At 46.2% G+C, this 26,711-nt stretch overlaps 1 protein-coding gene across 1 annotated transcript; it reads right to left on the bottom strand.

Moving 5' to 3' along the window:
• Positions 1-1,366: 1,366 nt before the first annotated feature.
• On the bottom strand, positions 1,367-26,711 carry LOC101325922 (uncharacterized). The gene is given in 6 exon segments (XM_004312790.4): positions 1,367-4,007; positions 4,010-5,409; positions 6,168-6,351; positions 6,784-6,910; positions 17,361-17,963; positions 26,113-26,711. Coding segments are annotated over 5 exon segments (1,755 nt in total). The 5' UTR covers positions 17,364-17,963; positions 26,113-26,711; the 3' UTR covers positions 1,367-3,966.

Below are 26,711 nucleotides of genomic sequence, written 5' to 3'. Positions count from 1 at the left end.
TGAGCTGATGCTCCTGAGGAAGCGGGGGTTGCTGTGGCCACAGGCCGTCTGTCGCTTTGTCGCAGGTTCTGCTACTGCTGTGTTTCTGTCATCTCCCAGACCCATGCGGCTGCCGCAACGTTCCACATGTGGGAGTGTAGAACCCTCATGACGTCTCCCAGCAAGAAGTCACAGGACCCGGCCTGATGCAATTTTAGAGCTGAATGGCCTCCAGACAGGCCCAGGAAAGGCATGACGCTGATGCCCAAAGATTAAGATGCCCCCAGGCAGGTCTCTTGGAGAGAACTGTAGGGGCACTTTTATGGTTCAGACCAGAGCATTCCCAGAGATCTCACTGGAGGAAGCTAGCATAAACTCGGAGAAAGATTCCAGGAGCCCTTTCACTTCTCTCCTGTTGTGTGAGGCTAAGGACAGACATGGTCCTTGCGGGTGTTTCCTAACTTTAGACCGAGTTCCAATAATCTGTTTGGCCCCAAGTCCTTCTCCCGGCCCCCTCCAGGTCCTTCAGCATTTATTGAGGATCCCAAGATGGAGGTGGGCTGGGTGTCAAGGTTCAGGAGTATTAAAATTCCCTTAGCAAACGAAGGCTTTGTTTTTCTATTATTTTTAATATACATGCAGTAAAATTCACTATTTTAAGTGAAGCACCATGAGTTCTTATAAGTGCAGAGATAACACCAACAGTCAAAATGAACACGCCATCACCCTGAAAAGAACAGGTGCCCATTTGTTCTCAAATGCCCCATCCATAATCACTGACCTGTTTGTTTCCTATACTCTTGTCCTATCCACATCTCATAAAAGGAAAGCCTTCCTTTGTTAGGAGTCTTTTTGTAAAACTCGATGCCATTTTTCTAAAATTCAGAAATCACACTTGCCTTCCAGTGTTAAATGTCCAACACTTCCCAATAAAGATTAAGCAAAACTAAAACCTTCAAACGTGACATTCCATTTTTATGAGCTACATGAGTTTGGGCAACTCTGTGCTCCCCGTGCTTGTCATCATCTGAATGATAGGAGGGAAGGAGGTACAGATGATTGTCAAATCACATCAAACTATGGAGTGCTATGAAAACCTAAGTTAGCACGGAAAAAAAAATTAGAGATTAGACATCAACTGCTCTTTAATAAAAATAACTGACTGCTTCTGTTCTACCAATTAGTTTTAGACAACCTCAACTACTTATGCTTTCTACACTCACCAAGCACCAGCCCAAATCGGAAAATATATTCTTCCAAACAACCTCTGACTGGTACATCCCACTGTCTGTGCACTCATTCAAATTGCTTTAACTCAATACATCCATTTTCTTTGGTCAAACCAATGTGGTCCTTGTGGCTTTTGGCTAGAGACCATTGACAAAACCATTATTTAAGCTTTTATTATTAACAAAGAATAAGCAATCCATTTAATGACAGATGTTGAAGTATGTAACAATAAAAATGTTTATATGACAAAAACCACCTTAACTTGTATATGCCAGCTAATATTGTCTCAGACTGTATAATGCTTAAATTAACAATATTAGTTGATTTAAATCCATAATTGCAATGGAATACTTTAACATATTCTCAGTACATGAAAAATAATAACATTTGTGTTATGGATTGAACTGTGTTCCCCCCAAAATTCATATGTTAAAAGTTCCAGTATCTCAGAATGTGACCTTATTTGAAAATATGGTTGTTGCAGATATAAGTAGTTAAGATGAGGTCATACTAGAATAGGATGGGCCCTAACCCAATATGTATGGTGTCCTTATAAAAAGAATGCCGCCATATGAAGAGACAGGCATGCACAAGTAGAATGCCATGTGATTTTTTTTTTGGGGGGGGAGCTGCGTTGGGTCTTCGTTGCTGAACGTGGGCTTTCTCTAGTTGCAGCGAGCGGGGGCTACTCTTCGTTGCAGTGCGCAGGTTTCTCTTGTGAAGCACTGGCTCTAGGTGCATGGGCTCCAGCAGCTGTGGCATGTGGGCTCAGTAGTTGTGGCACACAGGCTTAGTTGCTCTGTAGCATGTGGGATCTTCCTGGACCAGGGCTCGTGTCCCCTGCATTGGTAGGCGGATTCTTAACCACTGTGCCACGAGGGAAGCCCCCATGAGAAGATTAGTTATGCTTGTTGCAAGCCAATGAGCTAACAGAAGCTAGGAGAGTGCTGGAACACATCCTTCCTTAGCACTTTCAGAGGAAGCATGGTCCTTCCAACATCTTAACTTTGGACTTCTGCTTCCAGAACTGTGAGACAAAAATTTCTGTTGCCCTAGCCACCCAGCTGTGTGGTGCTTTGTTACAGAAGCCCTAGGAAACTAATACAGTTTGTATACAAGTGATTTGGAAACACAGTAAACAAGATATTTCTAAGACATACCTACAGAAGATTTTTCTTGAAAATAAACACTGTTTTTAGTGACTTAGAATCAAACATAATAATTAAACCCATATCAAGGAACTGCATTCAGCTCTAACAGACATCTCCCCAAATTCACGAGGAGTATGTTTGTTCTCATGTAGGACTGAGTCAGCGCATTTAAAAATACAGTAGGACTTCCCTGGTGATGCAGTGGTTAAGACTCTGCACTTCCACTGCAGAGGGCACAGGTTTGATCCCTGGTCAGGGAAGTTCTGCGTGCCACATGATGCAGCCGGAAAAAAAAAAAGAAAAAAGGAAAAAAATACAATACCTTAACAAAGTCCCACAGGTTGTTTTGTTTTCCTACAACATTGTAGCTTTTGTGGTAGAATCACGATCAGAGAGTCACTAAAAGTTTTGAGAACAAAGAGTCTGCTATATAAATTAGACCTTGTAAAATATGTTAACATCTAGAGAAGAGTGGAATCACAGCATCAGAGATCACTAAACATGAGTCTGAATTAGTGGTCTGCAGGACATGTTAGGGTTTGTAGGAAAATCCAAATTGTGAGTGCCTGACCACATGACTGAATCCCTGACACCAAGCTCTTGGAGGTATTTATGGAAGCCTATAACTCTGAGAAAAATAGAAATCAAGTACTTGGCATTTCTTTTGATGATACTCTTGATTGGTAAGGCCAACAATCAGGAAAACGGGCTGAAAGCTGGTTTCCAAGTAGCCCCTATGCATCTCTCTCTCATACTTTAATGTGGCTGCAAAAACTTAGTAATGGCTTTATTTCTGCCTTCCAAATCTCATGCCAATAGGCTACTGGTAAATTCGAACACAGAATCATAAAAGGAAGGGATTCTGGGAACTGTAGCTCCTAACATTACCCATGCTGACGTAACACAATCCAGAACTCTGTATCTCATGATCACATCACAAGCGTCTCTTAAGTAAAAACCCACTGTTTAATTCGCTATCACAAGCAAGGACAAAGCAAAGGGCAAAAGCTGAAAGTAACAATTCACATGAGACTGTACACTTGGAAGAACTCTGCATAATTAAAAATTTCTGCCAAATATTTAGAAGAAAAACAGAATAAGATTCCACTGGCCTAAATAAACAAATATTCTCTCAATCCATGGTGGAAAACATATAATGGTTGATTATCCAGTATCTGCCACACTAAGCCAGTAGGAAAATACAAACAAATACCACACTGTCATTGTTCCAATAACCCCTTTAAGGACAATTTAAAGAACTAACATATTAAAACTACTTATATATTAAAAATACACTTCAAATCACCCATGAGTCCAACAAACTGTAAAGATGATTTATTTCCTAAAACATAAGAAAAAACACTTCCTGCAAAATTTATGTACTGTAGCCAAAAGAGTACTTCAACAGTTAATTTTCATCTAAATGTTTATTTGCAAAAGAACTGGAAATACACTCCCTATGGGTCCACTTTAGTGATGAAGGACTCATAAAGGCAATACCAGGTTTACAACTTTTGTAAGATTTCTCTCCTGATGTGAATTTTCTGAAGCACTGTGCATGAATTCATTTGCAGGAGGATTTCCCGAGTTTCATATGTAGTGTTTCTTAGTAGTATGTATCCTCACATGTCTTCTTAAGGATGAGGAACAACTGAAGGCCTTCCCACACTGCTTACATTCATATGGTTTCTCTCCAGTGTGCATTCTCATATGTATTGGTAAAGATGAGGGCCATTTGAAGACTTTACCACATTCCTTACATTTGTAAGGTTTCTCTGCAGTGTGCGTCCTCACGTGCTGTTGCAAAAGTTCAGGCCAGCTGAAGGCTTTCCCACATTGCTTGCATTCATAAAGCTTCTCAGCAGTGTGCCTTCTCATGTGTCTTTGTAACGAGATGTGGCAACTGAAAGCTTTCCCACAGAGCTTGCATTCATATTTGTCTCCAGGATGCATTCTCACATGCTCTTGATAGAAAGCGGACAAACTGAAGGCTTTCCCACATTGCTTACATTCGTAGGGTTTCTCTTTAGTGTGTGTTCTTGTATGTTTTCGCAAGGATATGGGCCAGTTGAAAGTTTTTCCACACTGCCTGCACTCGTAAGGTTTCTCTCCAGTGTGCACTCTCATGTGTCCTCGAAAGGATGAGGGGTGGCTGAAAGCCTTACCACACTGGTTACATTCATAGGGTTTTTCTCCACCATGTGTCCTTTCATGCCTTCGAAATGACTGGGGATAAATGAAGGCTTTTCCACATTGCTTGCATTCATAGGGCTTCTCTCCAGTGTGAATCCTTTCATGGCTTCGAAAGGATTGGAGATAAATGAAGGTTTTCCCACACTGTTTACATTCATAGGGCTTCTCCCCCGTGTGTGTTATCATGTGCCTTCGAAAAGCCGAGGAATAACTGAAGGCTTCCCCACATTCCTTACATTTATGTGGTGTCTCCCCAGTGTGTGATATCATGTGTCTTCGAAAAGTTGAGGAGTAACTGAAGGCTTCCCCACATTCCATACATTTATAGGGCTTCTCTCCAGTGTGTGTTATCATGTGTCTTCGAAAAGTTGAGGAATAACTGAAAGCTTTCCCACATTCCTCACATTTATATGGCTTCTCTCCAGTATGCGTTCTCACATGACTAGTAAGACTTGAAAAATCAATGAAGGCTTTCCCACATTGCTGACATTCATAGCTTTTCTCCGCAGTATGAATCCTTATATGCCGGTTGAGGGAAGAAGTACGAGGAAAAGTTTTTCCACATAATTTACACACATAGGGTCTCTCTCCACTGTGGGTCCTCACATGCGTCCTTAGGTGTGAACGACAACTGTAGGCCTGCCCACATTCCTGACATTGATACGGTTTGTGTCCAGTGCAAACAGCGATGTGACTCTTGAGGGATGAATGATGTGTGAAGACTTTTCCACGTGTACTGCATTCATACCTTTTTACTCCAGTAAGAGTTTTCTGGTACAGGTTAAGATTCGGAGTCTGGCTGAAGCCATCCCCACATTGATCATTACTTTCATGGAGTCTCTCCACCACGTGATTTCTGTTAAAAATGAGAAGCATGTTATCAATGGCTTGATTAATAATGATTTATTAGTAAGTACGAGAATTACATTTTCACCAATTTCAGTGGATGGATAGATTTTCTCCCCGACTTTTTTTTAAAAATAAATTTATTTTATTTATTTATTTTTGGCTGCATTGGGTCTTCATTGCTGTGCTAGGGCTTTTCTCTAGTTGAGGTGAGCAGGGGCTACTCTTCGTCGCAGTGCACAGGCTTCTCATTGCGGTGGCTTCTCTTGCTGCAGAGCACAGGCTCTAGGTGCACGGGCTTCAGTAGTTGTGGCACACAGGCTCAGTAGTTGTGGCTCACAGGCTCTAGAGTGCAGGCTCAGTAGTTGTGGCACACAGGCTTAGTTGCTCCACAGCATGTGGGATCTTCCCCAACCAGGGCTTGAACCCACGTCCCCTGCACTGGCAGGAGGATTCCCAACCGCTGTGCTACAAGGGAAGCCCTATCTGACTACTTTTAAAGTGGAATGAACTCAATGCCACAGAAGGGGGCTCAACCACAACGATTACAAAAACAATGTTTCTTAAACATGGGCTCTTCTGTTGATTGTTTTCAGCTGTTTCTATCACTCAACATCAATGTCGCATTTAAGAAAAAAATCATCGTGAAAATCTCTATGAATAAACAAATTTGATCTAGGCTTACAAGTGTTTTGTTTGCTTTTTAAACTTTATGACATACTAAGATTCCCTCCTGAAATACTGCTTTCTCTCAAGAGTGCAACTCACCTCAGATGTCTCCCTTGATCTATGTGCTGATCTTCAAGGCTGAGTTCTTCCCAAATTTTTCCTAAGACGGAGGCCAAGGAATCATTTCCAGTGAACTTTGATATTTTATGCTCCTTGGATATTTTATTCCCATAAATATCCTGCTGAGAAACTGACCCATTGGCCTTAAATTGAGTCTCATCCTCTGAAAGCAAAAAGGTAACAAATCTTACAAGAAAGGAGGTACCTGTTAGCCAAAAAGGACACGGAGGAGTTTAGCTATGTCAAGACTTCATCAATAACAAGTATAAGGGGTCAAAATGGTAAGCACTTTAACAAACACAGTAAAATTCTCATATGGTTCAAAAACAGACCTCACTGGGCCCCTTAAGGCCCCATGAAATCTATATCCACCAATGATGCTAAGGGAGCTTTCTTTACAGAAAGAAGAACTCAGTTTAATACAGATTCTCAGTCTCATGGGGAGAAACTATTAGATTCTAAGTCTCTGATGGTTATGACCATGTCTGTCTTATTAGTTAACATATTCCCTTTCCACGGTCCAATTCTTGGAACAGTGATGTGCCAGAAATGCTTGTCTCTAAATGACTAAGTGAAGGAATAATGTCATTCTTACCCACTGAGGCCAGGTTTCTGAAGTTTTCCAGCATCACATCTCTGTAGAGCTCCCTCTGAGCAGAATCCAGCAAAGCCCACTCCTCCAGATTGAAGTCCACGGCCACATCCTCAAAGACCACCGAGTTCTGAAACACCCAAGATATGTGCAGGTGCATGGGTGAGACTCACAGCATTGAACAACTGGACTCAAGTCACAGGAAGTTCAAATAAGATTCCATGGTCATCTAACATCTACTCTGTGATCCAGTCATCACACCTGCTACTTTATGTCCACAATCATAGATTATCCTCATAGATAACAGCATAGATAACAGCACTAACAGTGCTGTTAGTTAACAGCACTAACACACTGAACTTATCTCTACACTTTTACTGTGACCATTCAAGGCTTATTCTTCTCCAACCAAAGGGTTTAGACCACATTGGAGAAATGAAAAAAAATGCTATACAAATGAAATAATATTTGCATTTTAAGACCCATCAATCCCTTGTGACACAAGTGACTTTAGCTCCTTCCTACTGTACAACATCCATAAGCACATGAAGCCCAAGGTCAACCTGGATGAGGTTTAAGGAATACAAACACAATGAAGGACTGGGAACTTTTCCTTCTCTTTCCACCACCAAATATGAGAGGCCCATGGGCCTGTGGGAACCCAACTTGCTGCAAGGGCCTGCTAGCCATATTGTCTTTTTTTTTTTTTTAACATCTTTATTGGAGTATAATTGCTTTACAGTGGTGTGTTAGTTTCTGCTGTATAACAAAGTGAATCGGCTATATGTATACATATATCCCCATATCTCCTCCCTCTTGCGTCTCCCTCCCACCCTCCCTAACCCACCCCTCTAGGTGGTCACAAAGCACCGAGCTGATCTCCCTGTGCTATACGGCTGCTTCCCACTAGCTATCTATTTTACATTTAGTAGTGTATATATGTCCATGCTACTCTCTCACTTCGTCCCAGCTTACCATTCCCCCTCCCCGTGTACTCAAGTCCATTCTCTACATCTGCATCTTTATTCCTGTCCTGCTCCTAGGTTCTTCAGAGCCTTTTTATTTTAGATTCCATATACATATATGTGTGTGTGTGTGTGTGTGTGTGTGTGTGTCAGCGTATGGTATTTGTTTTTCTCTTTCTGATTTACTTCACTCTGTATGACAGACTCTAGGTCCATCCAAGCCATACTGTCTTAAAGAACTCCAGGCCATCAGGACAGTCCAACTGGCTGAATGAAATATTTCTTTTGAAGAAGTATTTATTTTAACACTTTTGTGTAATAGTTATCACCAGCTCAGTTTCTACTCTTTTCCTCTGTGTATTTTCATGAAAATAGGAAGTCAGAACTGCATATGTTCCCTACACTCCTGAGCCAGTGCTGCTGCCCACCAGTTCTGAGTTCACACACACACACACATTACATGATGCCAAAACAGCTCTTCTACCAGACCCATAAAAGAGTACTCTTGCTGACCTTGAGGATAAGGTTAAGAGCCGTACTTTGCAAAGGACTTTAACATCAAAAACATCTGACAGTGGGCTTCACTAGTGGTGCACTGGTTGAGAATCCACCTGCCAATGCAAGGGACACAGGTTCGAGCCCTGGTTTGGGAAGATCCCACGTGCCGCGGAGCAACTAAGCCCCGTGCGCCACAACTACTGAGCCTGCGTGCCTAGAGCCCGTGCTCCACAACAAAAGAAGCCACCACAATGAGAAGCCCAGGCACCACAACGAAGAGTAGCCCCCGGTCACCACAACTAGAGAAAAGCCCACGTGCAGTAATGAAGACCAAATACAGACAAAAAGAAATTAATTAATTAATTTAAGAAAGAAAACATCTGACAGCAAATTTAGCCTTGAGTATAAAATATATAGAGGATTCAGCAGTGCTTTCCTACAAAGGAAACATTCCCTTGCCTCAAATTCCAGGAGACAGTGATTCCACACAAACCATCCTAGAGGCTGCATTCTCAATTTCTCTCACGTCCGTGTCCCTCCCCTGGTGGGCACATGAGCGTGTCAGGCCAACCCCTAAGCACAGGGACCACTGAGCTGCATGTCTCCCTTAAGCCATGGTTTTTTAAAAAGTTCATCAACCCGCTGACATCCATGAGCATGGGAAAGAAAACACTCTCATATAATAATCCTGATGCCAGTATTTAGTACATATTCAACAGAGTAGCAGCATAACAGGAATATCTCTACTGTACAGGGAACAACAGGAGCTTCTGGAGCTTCTGGAGGTGAGATGCTCTCTGTACAGTTATCTGTACTGTTTCCTCTACTTAGTGTGCAGGAAAGGAGTTGACATTGCAAACCTTAACTTTATCCTTGGCAGTGACTGCTAGCAAGGTTGGCCTTGGCCAGTGTGTGGGAAATTTATTTTCTGAAGGTTTCACATCACCCTAATTATTACTCCCTGTCTCTGACTGTGCAGACAACACTGTTAGTGCTGAGTACCTGCTTTTCGCCTGGGAGTCTGGGCTTTGGGTCCTTGTTGCGCAGAGGATGCTCACATGATCAGCTGTGAGCTGATAAAAACCCCCGGTGAACTGAGTCCCCAGTGAGCCTCCGGTAGATGGTATTTCACATGCTGTCACAACTCATCGCTGGGGCTATCAGGTGTGTTATGTGCGACTCCACTGGGAAAGGACTCTTAAAAGCCTGCACCTGGTTTCCTTCAGATTTCTCCTCATGCGCCTTTTCCCTTTGCTGATTCTGCTGTGCTCTTTTGTTGTAACAAATCATAGTCATGACTCCAACGATACGCTGTCACATGAGTCCTACCTGCAGGACCTAGGGGTGGTTTTGGGGACACCAGACACATTAGAACTGGGATTTGCTAGAGCAACCCTGATTCACTAAAATACGGCAAAAGCACTGTCTGGGAAGTGGGAGAGTGAAGGAGGAGGGGATGGCAAACCTTTGCAGCAGGGTAGCTATGGAGTCATCCAGGGTATGAAAGGGCAGCTGTCTGGTGTGAGGCTAAAAGTTGACTGAGGTGTGGGAATTCCCTGGCTGTCCAGTGGTTAGGACTCGGCGCTTTCACTGCTGGGGCCTGGGTTCCATCCCTGGTCGGGGAACTAAGATCCCACAAGCTGTGCCGGGGCAAAAAAAAAAAAAAAGTTGACTGAGGTAGAAATAAGCAATCCAACTCCAGGAGGTCTGGCTCACTGGATATACCAGCTGCCTGTGGCCATGGAGGCCAAGTGAGAAGAAAATCAAAGTTCAGCACAGGTGACACCTGTGATTTTTGCTCTCTCTTCCAGGCAGGAGGAGAAAGGGCTGGCAAGTTCCCAAAAATGAGCTTTGGATAGGCAAAAAATATTAAAAGATTGTACTGCATCAGGAGAAAAAAAGTTAAATCAGTTCCTAGGGCTGAAACAAAATTTTAGACAAACCAAAGGGGAGGGGACAGCCAGCCTTTCTTCAGCCTAGCTGCTGGGCCTCCTGGCCCACCCACATGTGCCAGCCAGTATCTTCCCAGCTGTAACGCTATCCCTGTAAACGCTAAATACGTTTACAGAGATAGGCTGAAATCCTAACCCCTGATACCTATAAATGTGACCTTACTTGGAAACAGGGTCTTTGCAAATGTAATCAAACTAAGATGAGGTCATTAGGATGGGCCCTAATCCAATGACTGGTGTCCATAGGAGACAGGGAAAATGCCATGTGAAGACAGAGCCACACAGAGAAGACAGCAGAGGAAGAAGATGGACGCAGAGACTGGAATCATGCTGCCACAAGCAATGGAACGCCTGGGGATACAGAAGGTATAAGAGACAGGAAATGACCCCAGGACCCTAGAGAATTCTGAGGGAGCATGACCCTGCCAACACCTTCATTTCGGACTTCAGCCTCCAGAAATGTGAGAGAACACCCACATTGTGGTAATTTGTTATGGCAGCCCTCGGAAATGAACACAAGGTTTGACTGCAATGAGGGAAAAAAAGGGGGGGGGATTTTTTTTTTATATATACTTAATATGGTTTTGTTTTGTGGCTACTGCACCTGCTTGGATGGTAAAAATGGATACTAATGGTATCTGCTTGTAATTTTATAAATGCTAGAGAGATCATCCCCATCAGTGCTAAGAAAAATGAGACACAGCTTCCTTGCTGTTTCCAACTGGTGCCTGGATTGGAATTGGAACCCTAAGTATCAGAAACAAGATTAGGTCTCCATAAATGATTTTTTACTATGACTTTTACCCACTGGAGGTTCAAAAAGAGGTAAACAGGGACTTCCCTGGTGGTGCAGTGGTTAAGAATCTGCCTGCCAATGCAGGGGATACGGGTTCAAGCCCTGATCCAGGAAGATCCCACATGCCATGGAGCAACTAAACCCATGTGCCACAACTACCGAGCCTGCACTCTAGAGCCCATGAGCCACAACTACTGAGCCCACACACCTAGAGCCTGTGCTCTGCTACAAGAGAAGCCACCACAATGAGAAACCCGTGCACCGCAATGAAGAGTAGTCCCCACTCACTGCAACTAGAGAAAGCCCGCATGAAGCGACGAAGACCCAACACAGCCAAAAATTAATTAATTAATTAATTATTTTAAAAAAGAGGTAAACAAAATGAAAAAACAGGCAATCTTTAAGTAAAGATATACTTTTGGAATTTTAGGTAGAAGTTTTCAGTTTGCTAAAAAGCTCTTTTGAAAACCTATTTCGGATGACCTTCAGAGGCTGATTGCCCAGCAGGGGCTTAGCTGGGACTCTAAGGCAGACAAGACAAGAAGGGATTAGGACAGTCTCAATGCAGGGAGAAAGGTACCCAATCTTGTTGACTTTGCTTTATTCTTGCACTCAGAAAACACAGCCATGAGCAGACTATACACCGAAGCCTGGGAGGCCTCCTAGTGAATCTCTGAACCTAGAGTGGTCATGGGGACTGCTACAAACTGAAGGTTTGTGTCCCCCCAAAATTCATGTCAAAACCTAATCCCCAATGTGATGGTGTTTGGAGGTGGGCCTTTTGGAGGTGGCCAGGAATGGGATTTGCCCTTATAAAAAGGACCCCAGAGAGCTCCTTGGACCCTTCTGCTGTGTGAGGACACAGTGAGAAGACGGCCACCTACAAACCAGGAAGCAGACTCTCACCAGACACCGAATCTTCTGGTGCCTTGATCTTGGACTTCCAGAACTGTGAGAAACAAAGGTCTGCTGTGTATAAGCCACCCAGCTTACAGGTGCCCCAGCTGACTAAGACAGGGACTCCCAACACACCTAGCTTGAAACCATCAAATATTTAACACTTTACAATATTAATTTTTTTCTTTTTTCTTTTGTTTTTGTGAGATTTTCTTCGTTCTTTTTTAAAAAAAAATTTTGTTATATTACAATACTAATTTTTAAAATGTGCCATTGAGCACACATTATATGAGAAAGACAAATATATTTATAATAACTCTGTAAAGCAGACATGATTAAAACGAGTTCACAGCAGAGGAAATGCAGAACAGTGAATTAATAACATCATGCCAGCTTGGCACACTTGCCCTTCTTTCACACACACCTCACAGTTGTTTTGCTAGTGTGACTGTTACTTCCCACTGTGATGAGGAGATAAACTAGCTTCTGCCGGGCGCTGTGGAGAGCAGCCAACAGAAACATCCTATTCCATCCTTACATCTCACACTGCTTCTCCTGCCAAAGCCCCGTGCCCATGCAAAAACGCTTTGTTTGAAGACCTGACCTCTGGCTCTTTCATTTAATAAAATTTGTTTAGGTTACAGTACTTGCAGGCACTAGGACTACAGCACTAACAAAACAAAAATTCTGAACCACGTGGATCTTAAATTCTTTTGGAGGAAAGCAGTAAATAAGCAAATCAAACATAATTACTGAGGAAAATGTGGCAGAGCAAGGGGATTTGGAGGGGTATATATATATGGGGGGGCAGAGATTTTCACGTGTGTGTATATACACGTTGATATCGATACACATATATATGAATGAATGGCTGCAGGGCAGAGTAAGGGAGAACAGTAAAATAACCATTTGAGATAAGACTGCAAACTGGCACCTAAAAATCTAAATAACAAATATATACATATATATACACACATAATTACATATAATTATATATATCTTCACGTAATTCAACATATTGGTCATATTTGGAGAATGGCAGAGGGGCCTGCCACTGGGGTTCATTTCAAGCCTTTTAAGAAAGCTTGTTCTACATTTAGGGCTGAGTTTCATTTAACAGAGGATTACTTTTTTTAAACATTTCTGTCAACTGTACATACGTCACATGCACTTTCCTGCACTGATGTTATATGATACAACAGAAAACTCTAAAATCAATTCACAGGATTTACCTGTAATCATCTTAGAGCTGCTGAAAGCCATTTTATAATATTCAACAGTCATATATAAAAAAACACTCTTACCAATGGGGAATAGATGGTAATGTGCATGACTGGATAAAGGAAAATGGACAAAGGAATATTCAAACGAGACCAAAGAACATATAAATGGTATGAAATTCACTGTTTTCTCCAAGACAATCAGGTACAAATGAAGTGTGGACAGATGACCTGACTCTCAGTCAACATTACATTAGCAATCCAATCTGGAAAATGCACAAATGTGCAATGCCAGGAGACACTTGTCTTAATGCCTAACTCAACAGCTGCACATGTAAGACACCAACAGAACACAAAGATAATCGTACAATAAGATTCTGAACAAGATCTCAGGATAAAAATTCAACATAAAAATAAATTTCATTACCTTTCTAATTAATAGCAACAGCAAGTTGGAAAGTTCACTTTAAAAAGATAACACATACATAAACAAATGGGACCTAATGAAACTTAAAAGCTTTGCACAGCAAAGGAACCCATAAACAAGATGAAAAGACAATCCTCAGAATGGGAGAAAATATTTGCAAACGAAGCAACGGACAAAGGATTAATCTCCAAAATATACAAACAGCTCATGCAGCTCAATATCAAAAAAACAAACATTGCAATCAAAAAATGGGCAGAAGACCTAAATAGACATTTCTCCAAAGAAGACATACAGATGGCCAACAAACACATGAAAAGATGCTCAACATCACTATCAGGGAAATGCAAATCAAAACTACAATGAGGTATCACCTCACACCGGCCAGAATGGCCATCATCAAAAAATCTACAAACAGGGTTTCCCTGGTGGTGCAGTGGTTAAGAATCCGCCTGCCAATGCAGGGGACACAGATTCAAACCCTGGTCTGGGAAGATCCCACATGCCGCAGAGCAACTAAGCCCATGTGCCACAACTACTGAGCCTGTGCTCTAGGGCCCGTGAGCCCCAACTACTGAGCCCACGCACCACAATGACTGAGCCCGCGAGCCCCAACTACTGAAGCCCATGCGCCTAGAGCCCGTGCTCTGCAACAAGAGAAGCAACCACAATGAGAAGCCCGCGCACTGCAACAAAGAGTAGCCCCCGCTCACCACAATTAGAGAAAGCCCACGCGCAGCAACTAAGACCCAATGCAGCCAAAAATAAATAAATTAATTTTTTTAAAAAATCTACAAACAGGACTTCCCTGGTGGCACAGTGGTTAAGAATCGCCTACCAATGCAGGGGACACAGATTCGAACCCTGGTCTGGGAAGATCCCACATGCCGTGAACCAACTAAGCCCATGCGCCACAACTACTGACCCTGCCCTCTAGAGCCTGCGAGCCACAACTATTGAGCCTGCAAGCCACAACTACTGAAGCCCACACACCTAGAGCCTGTGCTCTGCAACAAGAGAAGCCACTGCAATGAGAAGCCCATGCACCGCAACAAAGAGCAGCCCCCGCTTGCCGCAACTAGAGAAAGCCCACACACAGCAACGAAGACCCAATGCAGCCAAAAAACTTAATTAATTTTAAAAACACTTAACTTAAAAAAAAAGTCTACAAACAATAAATGTGGAGAAAAGGGAACCCTCATGCACTGTTGGTGGGAATAAATTGATACAGCCACTGTAAATTGATACAGCCACTATGCAGAACAGTATGGAGGTTCCTTAGAAAACTAAAAACAGAAGTACCAAATGACCCAGCAACCCCATTACTGGGCATACACCCAGAGAAAATCATAATTCAAAAACACACATGCACCCCAATATTCATTGCAGCACTATTTATAATAGCCAGGACATGGAAGCAACCTAAATGTAGAACATGTGGTACATATATACAATGGAATATTACTCAGCCACAAAAAAGAATGAAATTGGGTCATTTGTAGAGATGTGGATGGACCTAGAGACTGTCATACAAAGTGAAGCTAAGTCAGAAAGAGAAAAACAAATATTGTATATTAACGCACATATATTTGGAATCTAGAAAAATGGTACAGATGATCTTATTTGCAAAGCAGAAGTAGAGACACAGACAAAGAGAACAAACGTATGGATACCAAGGGAGAGGTGGGGGGGGGGAAATTGGGATAATGGGATTGACATATATACACTATTGATACTATGTATAAAATAGATAACTAGGGCTTCCCTGGTGGCGCAATGGTTGAGAGTCCGCCTGCCGATGCAAGGGACACAGGTTTGTGCCCCGGTCCGGGAAGATCCCACATGCCACAGAGCGGCTAGGCCCGTGAGCCATGGCTGCTGAGCCTGTGTGTCCGGAGCCTGTGCTCCGCAACGGGAGAGGCCACAACAGTGAGAGGCCCACATACCGCAAAAAATAAATAAATAAATAACGATAACTAATGAGAACCTACTGTATAGCACAGGGGACTCTACTCAGTGTTCTGTTGTGACCTAAATGGGAAGGAAATCCAAAAAAGAGGGGATATATGTATATGTATAGCTGATTCACTCTGCTGTACAGTAGAAACTAACATAACATCGTAAAGCAACTATACTCCAATAAAAATTAATTTTAAAAAAGGTAAAAAAGATAACACATACAGCAGAAACTAACATATTGTTAATCAACTATACTCCAATAAAAATTATTACTCAAAAAAAAAAAAGATAACACATACCATGGTAAAAACCAAATTGAAGTAGTACAACATCAGTTTAATGAAGGCTATAAAAAGAACCTAACAAAAATTTTAAAACATAAAGGATAATAACAAAGCAAAATGAAATAAATGACAAGATGGCACATGTTCTTAAAAAGAAATCAGTGTTATCAAGATATCAACCCTCCCAAGACAGAGTCTTTATGAAATTCCATAAAATTGCCAAACAAGATGTTTTTTAGGATTTGACAAATACTAACTTTACACACAAATGCCCCCAAACAGCCAAAATATTCTGAAGTACCAGGCAGGAATCCGTCTATCACACTGCAAGGGTTTTAAAGCAGCAGCAACTCCTGACAGGACGGAATTGGTAAAGGAATGGACGACTAAATCTACAGAAAGGAACAGAGCCCCAGGCAGGCCTGTGGCTATGGGGAGGGGGAGACCTGATTCACCACAGGGTACCCACGGGGAGCCAAGCAGAAATGATAGACACTTCCACACATGGGACAGGACAAACTGATATCTAAGTAACATCCGTGTATTCCCACCTCTTCCATGGGCAATAACTAATTTACTGCAGATTTAAGCAAAGTGTGTTGCAGATAATAAAAAACAACAGTATCATCTACTGTCACAAATTAAATAACTGGTATTTTTGGTGAAATTTCACCTACCACACTATGTGGTACTGTATTCACTTCTCTGCAGCTGTTCAGGAAGGGACAGACCTGACAAACTTACTACAGACAGGAGGAGATTTTAAAAGAATGTTTAACAAACGTAATGTATGACATTTTCTTTTTTTTTTACCTGAAACTCACCCCTTTGAAAGTATTTTATGTTATATTTCCTGCTGTACTAATTCAATGTATTTTACACTTGCTGAAAATCTGAGGTTCCAGTAAGTGAATACATCTTTTCAAGGTGAAAAACCCACGGAGGGGTTGTGCTGAACTGGTACCCAGACACAGATTACTCAGGGTCAAGTGCAACCACGCTACCACGAGGGGCACCACTGCTAACGTGCTCCCTGAACAAAGGACACCGGCTGTGTCCCCGCTGTGTCGCCAGTGCATTTGACTTGGGGGGTGGGAGGGGGTGAGGGGTGCTGCCCCACCTCACAGTGGGCTTTCCTTGACCTTTGCGTTAGTTTTTCTCCCTTGTGTGGTTCTTGTGAGAACCCAGGGGGCAGGAATCATTTCCGCCTTTTCCCCTCAGGCGTCCAGTCAGCTGACAAATAGTGTCCCTCCATGGAATGAGAACTGAGGCTGGGGTCATTTAGGACGGAGGACCTACCGGGAGACGCCCTCCCAGCCCAGGGCCCCCAAGCAGGTCACCCCAGGCTCCCCGCCCGCCCCCGCAGGCTGTCGGCTGGGAGGAGCCGACCAGGGACTGATGTTCCCGGACCCCCGAGAGGAGAGCAGTTGTGCACATCTAGGTCACCCAGATAGTCCTGAGACACCGGCCCCACAAGCGGGGGCCGGACAGGACGCCGGGACCCCACCCCGCGACCGCTTCCAGCCGGTTCCGGACGGTTCGTAACAGCCCCTCCCGGTCTCGGGCCCCGGTCCCGCGGACTCACCATCTCTGCCGGGCTCCCGGCTCTCCCAGGCGTCCTTGCCGCAGCCCGCGCAGGTGAGAGGTACGAGGAACCGACACCTGGGCCCACGCGGCGCAGGTGCGCAGGAGCGGCACGGCTGGCCGAGAACTACCCGCTCAAGGGCTGGGAGTGTGCTCTGACTGGACGGTGCTCCTGGCACTCTCTTCCATCTGGCTGTTGATTGGGAGATGCTTCGCGCCCCACCGTCCTGACTGGACAGTGCTTCGGGCATTGCTACTGCCCGGGCCCCTGACTGGACGGTTTCCCGAGGCCCGCCCCTGGAGCCCCTGATTGGACAGTTCTCTGGGCCCGGCCCGCGAGTGCCTGCTTGTTCTCCGGGCACCGCCCCGTCGCATCTGATTGGACATTCCTCCCAGGCCCGCCCTCTGGTTATTGAGTGACAGGCCCTCGTAACACATTGTGGACCGACCCGCCCGCGCGGGACGTGGGCCCCGAGCAGAACCTGCTCTCGGGCGGTCGAACCCGGCGTCCTCCCGCAGTTCGGCGGCCCCTCCTTGTCCTCCTTCTGGACCGGGAAGTCCTGATTCAGTTTCCACGCGGAGCGTCCCTTGTCCGGAGCCGGGACTGGACAGGATGGGACGGGGGAGGAGAGGGTGTAGTGACTTCCGGGGTCAGCAGTCGGCCAGGGGGCGAGGTCACCGTGGAAACATATATTTGTTTAAGCCCCCTAGCGCGCGGGCTTCTCATTGCAGTGGCTTCTCTTGTTGCAGAGCACGTGCTGTAGGTGCGCAGCCTTCAGTAGCTGTGGCGTGCGGGCTCTAGAGCACAGGCTCAGTAGTTGTGGCGCGTGGGCTTAGATGCTCCGCGGCCTGTAGGATCTTCCCCTTCCAGTGATGGAACACGTGTCCCCTGCATTGGCAGGGGGATTCTCAACCACTGCGCCACCAGGAAAGTCCCTGAATTCCTATTTTAACTTATATAAAACAACAACAAAAAAAGCTTATATAAATTTAGGATGGACCTAAGAACTCTTAGTACACTTACTAGATGGGGGCTAAACACCGACTGCATTTAATATGCCTGCTTCTTTTAGAAAACATTCTCTCATTTGACATTAAGTGGATGCCCAAATTCTGATATCGTTTGTCATTCTATTTACAGACAGAACTTTAAAAATTCCTTTTTTAGGAATTCCCTGGCAGTCCAGTGGTTAGGACTCCGAGCTCTCACTGCCGAGGGCCCGGGTTCAATCCCCGGTCGGAGAACTAAAAATCCCACAAACCGTGGGGCATAGCCAAAAAACTAAATAAATAAAATAAAATTTTATTTTTTACGGTTTTCAAAAAGGTTTTAGATGTTTTCATTAAAATGAGTGTTTAGAGAATTAACATATAAAAAAGCTTCAAGGCAAAAATAAGTTACTCATTGGATTTATAAACTATTAAAGATAAAATATATACTTTTAAAAATATGGGTTAATAATGCATGCCGAGTTTCAATAAATCAGCATGGAATTTAGAAGTCTCCCTTAAGATCGGGTCCTGGCATGGCCCTCAAGCACTCCTGTCTGTTTGCCATAATGTGCTCAGAGATCTATCCTGTGAGCCTCACACATAAAGAACACGTCATTTCATGTATTAAGGTGAAAAATGAGGCTGGTTTCTGAATTCTTCACCAAACACCCATTGCCACAAGAGAGCAGAGTAACACGTGTAGCCATCTGAGGGAAAGGAGGGGCGATGCAAGATATTTAGGCCACGCTGGGATATTATTCATGCACAGAGGTAACAAAGACATCCTCAACCACGCAAGGAATGAGAGGGGCCAATCCCTCTCCCTCCTCCAGATTCCGTCCCCCCTCCAGTTGGCAGAAGCTGCTGGCAAAGCAGAAATGCGGTTTGCAGCGTTTTCACCCACATCACAAAGCAAAAGGTTTGTGGGTTGGTTCAGCCCATAGAATTAAAGGTCCCCAAAGATGTCCACATCCTAATCACTGGAACTTGTGACTGTCACCTTAGGTGGCAAAAGGGACATTGCGGGTGGGATTAAGGCCCCTGAGACAGGGATGACCCTGGATTCCCCGGGGGGCCCAGTGTCATCACAGGGTTCTTATAAGAGGGAGGCGGGAGGCTCAGAGGCAGAGAGAGACGGGAGATGCTGCGCTGCTGGCTGTGAGGATGCAGGAGGGGCCGCAAACCAGGGATGCGGCGCCTCTAGAAGCTGGAAAAGGCGGGAACCTATGCTCCCCTGGAACCTCCGGAAGGACCGGCCCTGCCCACACCTTGAATTTGGACTTCTGCCCTGCAGAACTGTAATAAGAATAAACTGGCTACGGGCTTCCCTGGTGGCGCAGTGGTTGGGACTCGGCGCTTTCACTGCCAAGGGCCTGGGTTTGATCCCTGGTGGGGGAACTGAGATGCCGCATGCAGCAGGGCACGGCCAAAAGGAAAAAAAGGGGGAGTTCCCAACCAACGTCCAGAGGAGGGAGTTCAGACGCAGCAGAACCAGAAGTCAGACTCCACTAGTGCCTGGTGGGGTCCTGTCTGGCTTACAGCTCAGGGATCGACAGACGCTGGGCCCGCAGTAAAGGCAGCACGGACCACCAGCACGCGGGCCGCCGGGAATGCTTTCCCCATTTCTTGCTGAACTGGTGATTCTAACTTCTGGATCCGTGAGTATGACCTTCCCACTTGAGAAGCTGCTCCTGCTTCTTCGTGATCGATCTGCTCTAGGGTCATGCGATGGAGGGTCTATTACTGACTCTTCCTGGACAACCTCACAGGGCGGTCATGAGGGCTCATGAGTTCACATGGGTCGTGGCCTCTGCTGCCCACAGAGCCAGAGAGCCTAGAAGCCACACCGAGCAATCTGTCTGACCAGGGAGACCCTCACCCCAAACCTGAGGTCCGTAGATACTGGTTCTTTGGTGCCATGAGTTGGAGTTCCACGTCACAAAGCACAGAGGGGAAGGAGTGGGGTTTGCTACCTGCCCCAGACTCACCTGCTTCCTGAAATACTCGGGGAGAGCCGAGTTTGGGGAAGGGAGGATGAAGGGGTGGGGGGTGACAGATGCATGGTACCTGGCTGGCTGGGCTGCTGGCTGTCCTGCGAAGGAAAACTACCTGTGGAATTGGACAGTGACAGACCCGACCTCAGGAAAGTGGGTGTGCTGGAGTGCTGGATCCCCTGGCAGGTTTGGGCCATTCGGGCTAAAATGAGGGGATATTTAATTTAAAAAGAAAAGAAAAGAAAAAAAAAAGCAAGTACTGGTGATGCCTTTGGTCTTTTCCCTCTTCCAGGAGGAGCAAGGGCTTAGACATTCCCAAAGAGGGTGGCGTGGAAGTGGACAAAACATATTCAGTGTCCCTGTTGCCTATTCCTCCTAGCAGAAAAAAACAGCCTTTTTCCCCCAGTGGCTGCAGCTGCTACAACCTCCCCCAGGGCCCCCTGCATTCCAGCTGGCGGCTTTAATGTTAACCCTGCAATTGCTAAATCACTGAAAGGGTTGAGTGAATTTGCAAGGAAAAAAATGTCAATGGCTCTGTATTGTATGGCCCTTAACATAGGATGCATAATAAAAAATTAGTGTGAAATGTTATTGGTTTGCATTTATTAAATACAATAATATATTTAGATTATAATAATTATAAGCATTATAGTATTATTATAATCCATTATTCTATTATAATAAATGATATAAATATATTATTATAATTTCATAACAGAGAGATTATTCCAATCAGGGAAAGGTGGGGGAAAAAAGTCTTAGTGGGACACAACTTCTTTGCTTTTTGCAAAGCTCCGCGCTGAAACCTGACCGTGTCCGTGTGGGCTGTTTCAGCCAGGCTGACCTGAGAGCGGGTCCAGGTGCAAAAACCAGGACTTCGACTCAAGGACCAAAGCAGATCCAGGACACCTGACCAAGGTTTCTAACTATGAGAATCTCACGGATGCTGCGGGGACCATCTGGGAGACTTGCAAATGTCCACGAGAAAGGGCTTGTTTCCCTAGGGGACCTGAAACCGAACTGTGGACCAGCCCTGTTTTTCTGATGTGGAGAATAATTATGCTCAGTGAAATAAGCCAGACACAGAAGGACAAATACTGTCTGATTCCACTCACAAGAGGTCCCTAGAGGAGTCACATCCACAGAGACAGGAAGTAGATGGTGGGGGCCAGGGGCTGGGGGAGGGGTGGGGAGTCAGTGTTTCATGGGAACAGAGTTTCAGTTTGGGAAGATGAGAAAGTTCTGGAGATGGATGGTGGGGATGGCTGCACGACAGTGTGAATGTACTTAAAGCCATTGAGCTGTGCACTTAAAAATGGTTAAAATGGCAAACTTTATATGTGTTTAACCACAATAAAATTTTTTTTGAAAGAAGAAAAATGGTTAAGATGATAAATTTAATGTTATGTGTATTTCACCACAATTTTTAAAAATATAAATGTTTTAAAGAGGATGGCACCTTGCGGGGGGGGGCCCTCCCTGCCCTATGGGGGAAACTGCAGGGTCTTCAGGTGGTACAGAGATGTTCCAGACCCTGGGAAGGAAGCACAGCCCTCCTCTGGGGATACAGTGCACCTCTCCCTACACTTAGGAGGAGCCTGAGTGCCTGGACCTAGACACTCATGGTGAACTCTCCCACCTTTCCCACAAAGCAAGGGCACTCCGCTTCTGACAGGTGTGTTCCCTCTGGACATGCTGGGTGCCTTTCGGGGGAAGAGGAAACCCCACTGGGGCCAGGGGAGCAGGTACCCAGCAGCCATCCTCTCCACCCTCCTGGGCAAAAGCAGCTTCCCGGGCAGGAAGGGCTGCAGGAGAGGAAAGGCAGAGTGAAGACCAGACCCAGCCTGTCCCCAGACCCCAGAATCCCCTCCACCACTTGAGATGACCGCCGCCACAGAGGATGGTCATGGAAGCCAGGACAGGCCAGGGGCCTTAATGGCTCCATTTTCTGGATGAAGATACAGAAGGTCTTGGAAGCACACAAGTTCTACTGTGAAGCGCTCTGTATTAGCATCCCAGGGCAGCTGTAACAAATGACCACACACTAGGGGGCTTAAAACCTCAGAAATTTATTTTCTCTCAGTTCTGGAGGCCGGAAGCCTGAGATGCAGGTGTGGCAGAGCCGTGCCCCCTCTGAAGGCTCCAGGGCAGGGTCCTTCCTGCCTCTTCCAGCTTCTGGGGGCTCCAGGCATCCTTGACTTGTGGCCCCATCACTCCAGTCTCTGCCTCCCCTTCTCTCTGTCTCTGTGCATCTCTCTCCTCTTCTTATAAGGACACCAGCCACTGGCTTAGGGACTCCACCCCCACCCCACTCCAGGATGACCTCATCTTAACTAATGACATCTACAAAGACTGTTTCCAAAAAAGGTCACATTCTGAGTTTCTGGGTGGACGTGAATTTGGGGGCGTGGGACACAATTCAAACCAGTAGGACCTCCCAGGCCCACGTTTTGTAAGGCTCAGTTCAGACTCCCCATCCCCAGGCTCTGCATCAATCAGATTCACCTCTCCCTCCCCACAGCCGAATCCCTCTCCGCCCTCCTTTCTTAGGCCAAACTGCCCAAACTGCTCCATGCTGTAGCAGGAAGGATCTAGATGGGCCTGCCCCGCCTTATGAGAAAGAGGAGCACGTGGCCCTGAATGCCCGCGGGGAATTCTGAGCTCCCCACATACCCAGGGGACCCCCTGCCTTCCAGCGGGAGAGCTCCAGGTGGATCTGGGCTGTGCTGATTCTGGAATTCTCCACAGTGACAGGACTCTGTCCTTGACCAAACGTTAGGCCCCTCTGATCCCTCGTCCCAACTAGGCTTCGACCTTTGGGCTCCCGAGTTTGTCTCTGCATTGCACAGTTTTGGCAAAAACCCTGCTAAGTGACTTCAGCGAAAACCCCTGCCCTCTGTTTCTATAGTTATATGAGCTGCCACCGAGGGGGAGGCTGGGCGGTGGCTATATGGGACTCTGCCCTGTCTTTGCAACTTCTTATGAGTCCGTAATTTGTTTAAAATTTAAAGTTTTAAAAAATAGTAGTCTCCCCCCCAAAAAAAAGAATTTCATGGGAAAGGTTGATTAGGGAAAAAATGCCTAAAAAGGGGGTGATAATTTTTTTTAAAGGCTAAGAACACTGCCCAAGGGGAAGCTGTGTGAAGGTACATGGGAACTCTCCGTACCATCCTGGCAATAGACACTTCCAAAAAAAAAAAAGAAGGGAATTCCCTGGTGGTCCAGTGGTTAGGACTCTGCGCTCTAACTGCGAGGGCCTGAGTTTGATCCCTGGTTAGGGAACTAGGATCCCACAAGCCATAGGGCGAAGCCAAAAAAAAAAAAAAAAAAAAAAGAGAATTGACACTTCTCTAAAGACAACATACAAATGGCTAATAAGCACATGAAAAGATGCTCATGGGTCACCAGCCATCACGGAAATGCAAATCAAACCCACAGGATGATTAGGATCAAAAAGACAGACAAGGGCTTCCCTGGTGGCGCAGTGGTTGAGAGTCCACCTGCCGATGCAGGGGTCACGGATTCGTGCCCCGGTCCGGGAGGATCCCACATGCCGCGGAGTGGCCATGGCCGCTGACCCTGTGCTCCGCAACGGGAGAGGCCACAACAGTGACAGGCCCGCGTACCGAAAAAAAAAAAAAAAAAAAAAAAGACAGACAAATAAAGCAACTAGACTCCAATAAAAAAAATAAATAAATAAAGAGAGGTGTAATAAGAAAATGTAAAGAGCTCACGCACAAAGAAATAAAACTGCACTATAATAAAATTTTAATAGCACATTACCCCTTTGTCTAAAACAACAACAACAAAAAGCCCCAAAAGACAGACAATAATGAGTGTTGCCAAGGGCACCCTCACCCATTGCTAGCGAGAATATAAAATGGTGCAGCCACTGTGAAAAACAGTCTGGCAGTTCCTCAAATGGTTAGGGTTGCCATAAGACCCAGTTCCACTCCTAGGTATCTACTCAAAAGAAAAGAAAAAAAAAAACACATCCACACAAAAACCTGTACACCCATGTTCACAGCAGCATAACCCACAACAGGTGAAAGGTGGAAACAACCCAAATGTCCATCAAGTGAGGAATGGATAATCCCCATAAGGCACATCCACACAATGAAAGATTATTCGGCCATAAGGAGAGAAGCCCTGACACTCGCTACAATGTGGATGGACCTTGAGAACACGACGCTCTGTGAGAGAAGCCAGACACAGAAGGACACAGTGTGTGATTCCATCGATGGGAAATGTCCAGTACAAGCCAATCCACAGACACAGAGAGTGGGTTCCTGGTTGTCAGGGGCTGGGGAGGGGGAGGGGAATGACTGTTGATGGGGACGGGGTTTCTTTTTGGGGTGATGGAATGCTCCAGAGTTAGACATAATCTAACTACACACACACACACACACACACACACGTGTAAATATACAGCAAAAAGCCAGCAAGGATAGGCACCAAACGATATCACGGTTACCTCCAGCAAGGACCTGGAATTATGAAAAGTATCAAGGAAAACGTGATGTGCAGTCAGCTTCTCGAAATAAAATCGAGATAAAATAGAAAAGTTTAAAAATCTAAAAATGACGGCAGCTTTCGCTAAGCTTCCGAGGGACCAGAGGGGATTTGATGCAAATTCTCTTCCCGAGAGCTGGCTCTGACTCATTCCACGTGGGTGGTGGGAACTGTGGGCGCACAATGCTGTGCCGAGCCATGCCCCCAAACTGCACCAGATGCACCCCGAGGACACAGAATACTTTACCCAGGGGGAACATCTGCTGCTAAGACTGTCATGCGCTGAATCACGTCCCCTAAAAGATACGTTCCAGTCCTGACCCTATTACTATTGGAACTTATTTGCAAACAGGCTGTTTGCAGATGTAATTAGTTAAGATGAGGTCATACTGGGGCAGAGAGTGTCCTAATGCGATATATGACTGGTGTCCTTAAAAGAGAGACAGACACACAGGGAGAAGGCCATGTGACTACAGAGGCAGAGACTGGAGTGATGCATGACGGCCACCACCAGAGGCTGGAAGAGGCAGGAAGGACCCTCCCCTGGAGCCTTCAGAGGGAGCAGAGCCCTGGGACACCCTGATCTCTCTGCTCTTGGGACTTTAAATTGCAGCTGATGGCAATGGGTCCAGGACCCCCGTCCTTTCCTAGCTCTTCCAGACCAATCCTCTCCCACCCTTGGGTGGTTCGCAGGACCCTCCGTCCCTCGTGGTTGATGTCAGTGATCCCGTTGGACCCTCATTCACCCAGGCCTGTGGCACCTGGTTCAGGGTCTTCTCTTTCAGTTTTCAAACCACTGAAACTCATCCTTTCTCCACAAGAAAGGGCTGATGAGGACTTCCTGGCAGGGAAAAGTGCAATCAACCCCAGGGAAGGGGAGAGGTCGGTGAGCTTGTTGCTGGGACATTGGCAGAATGGTCAGCTCATTCCTGAGCAGGTGTGTCAGGAATCAATGGAGTGGACTCTTGATACCTTATCACTAGAATCACAATGCTAAGGTGTAAGACCCTTTGGCACGGGCGACCTGGGTCTGGATCGTTCTGAGGGTCCATCCTGGGCGCTGCAGGGTGTTGAGCAGCATCCCCGGCCCCCACCCACTCAATGTCAGGAGACCCCCCCCAGTCATGATAACCACAGATGTCCCCAGACACCGCCCCGTGTCCGCCTGGGGGCAGAACCACCCCAGGTGAGAACCCCTGGGTTAGCCCAAGTGCCCACTAAGTCTACACCCTGGATTCCGGGCGTTCGGTTTACCTCGTTTCCCTGTAACGTCCGGCCTCTGGAAACTCCGTTTACTTCACGACAGAGTTTGCCCCATGGACCTGTCATCCAGGGGCACTTCCACAGGGCCTGGCTCGGACTTTGCCATTCTGGGTGCTGGGTGGCCTCGGGCAAGCTGCTCGACCTCTCTGCCTCTCTTTTGCCGCCTGCAGAGTGACGGGCGGAGCAAACCCAAGGGGAACACCCCAGGCCACCCCTCCCGCCCGGGACCCCGCCCCAGACCCCGTCCAAACCCACGCCCGCCTAACTACCCGCACAGGAGCGGGGGCCAGGCTCGGAGTCTGCATCCCAGCGCGGCTGCGCGGCCCGGACAAACGCTGCCCGGGTGCTGCGGCCCCAGGTGTGGGGGAGCGCTCCGGCGCTGGGTCCTGCCCGGGTCCCGCCGCGGCGGAGGCCCTCGGTGCAGCTTGTCCCGGATACCCGTCAGCACCCCGTCCGCCCGCCCGCGCCCCACGTTGGCGCCCCAGCTAACTCACGCCGCTGCCGCCGCCCCCGGACGCGCGCCCAGGACGGACCCGGCAGTGCGCCTGCGCGCCACGAGGCCGTGAACTACAAGTCCCAGAAGGTTCCGG

Source organism: Tursiops truncatus, chromosome 3 (genome assembly GCF_011762595.2).
Source record: "Tursiops truncatus isolate mTurTru1 chromosome 3, mTurTru1.mat.Y, whole genome shotgun sequence".
NCBI classification, from domain to species: domain Eukaryota; kingdom Metazoa; phylum Chordata; class Mammalia; order Artiodactyla; family Delphinidae; genus Tursiops; species Tursiops truncatus.
The sequence above is the reverse complement of the archived record's forward strand: the minus strand, read 5'-3'. Positions and strand labels throughout refer to the sequence as shown.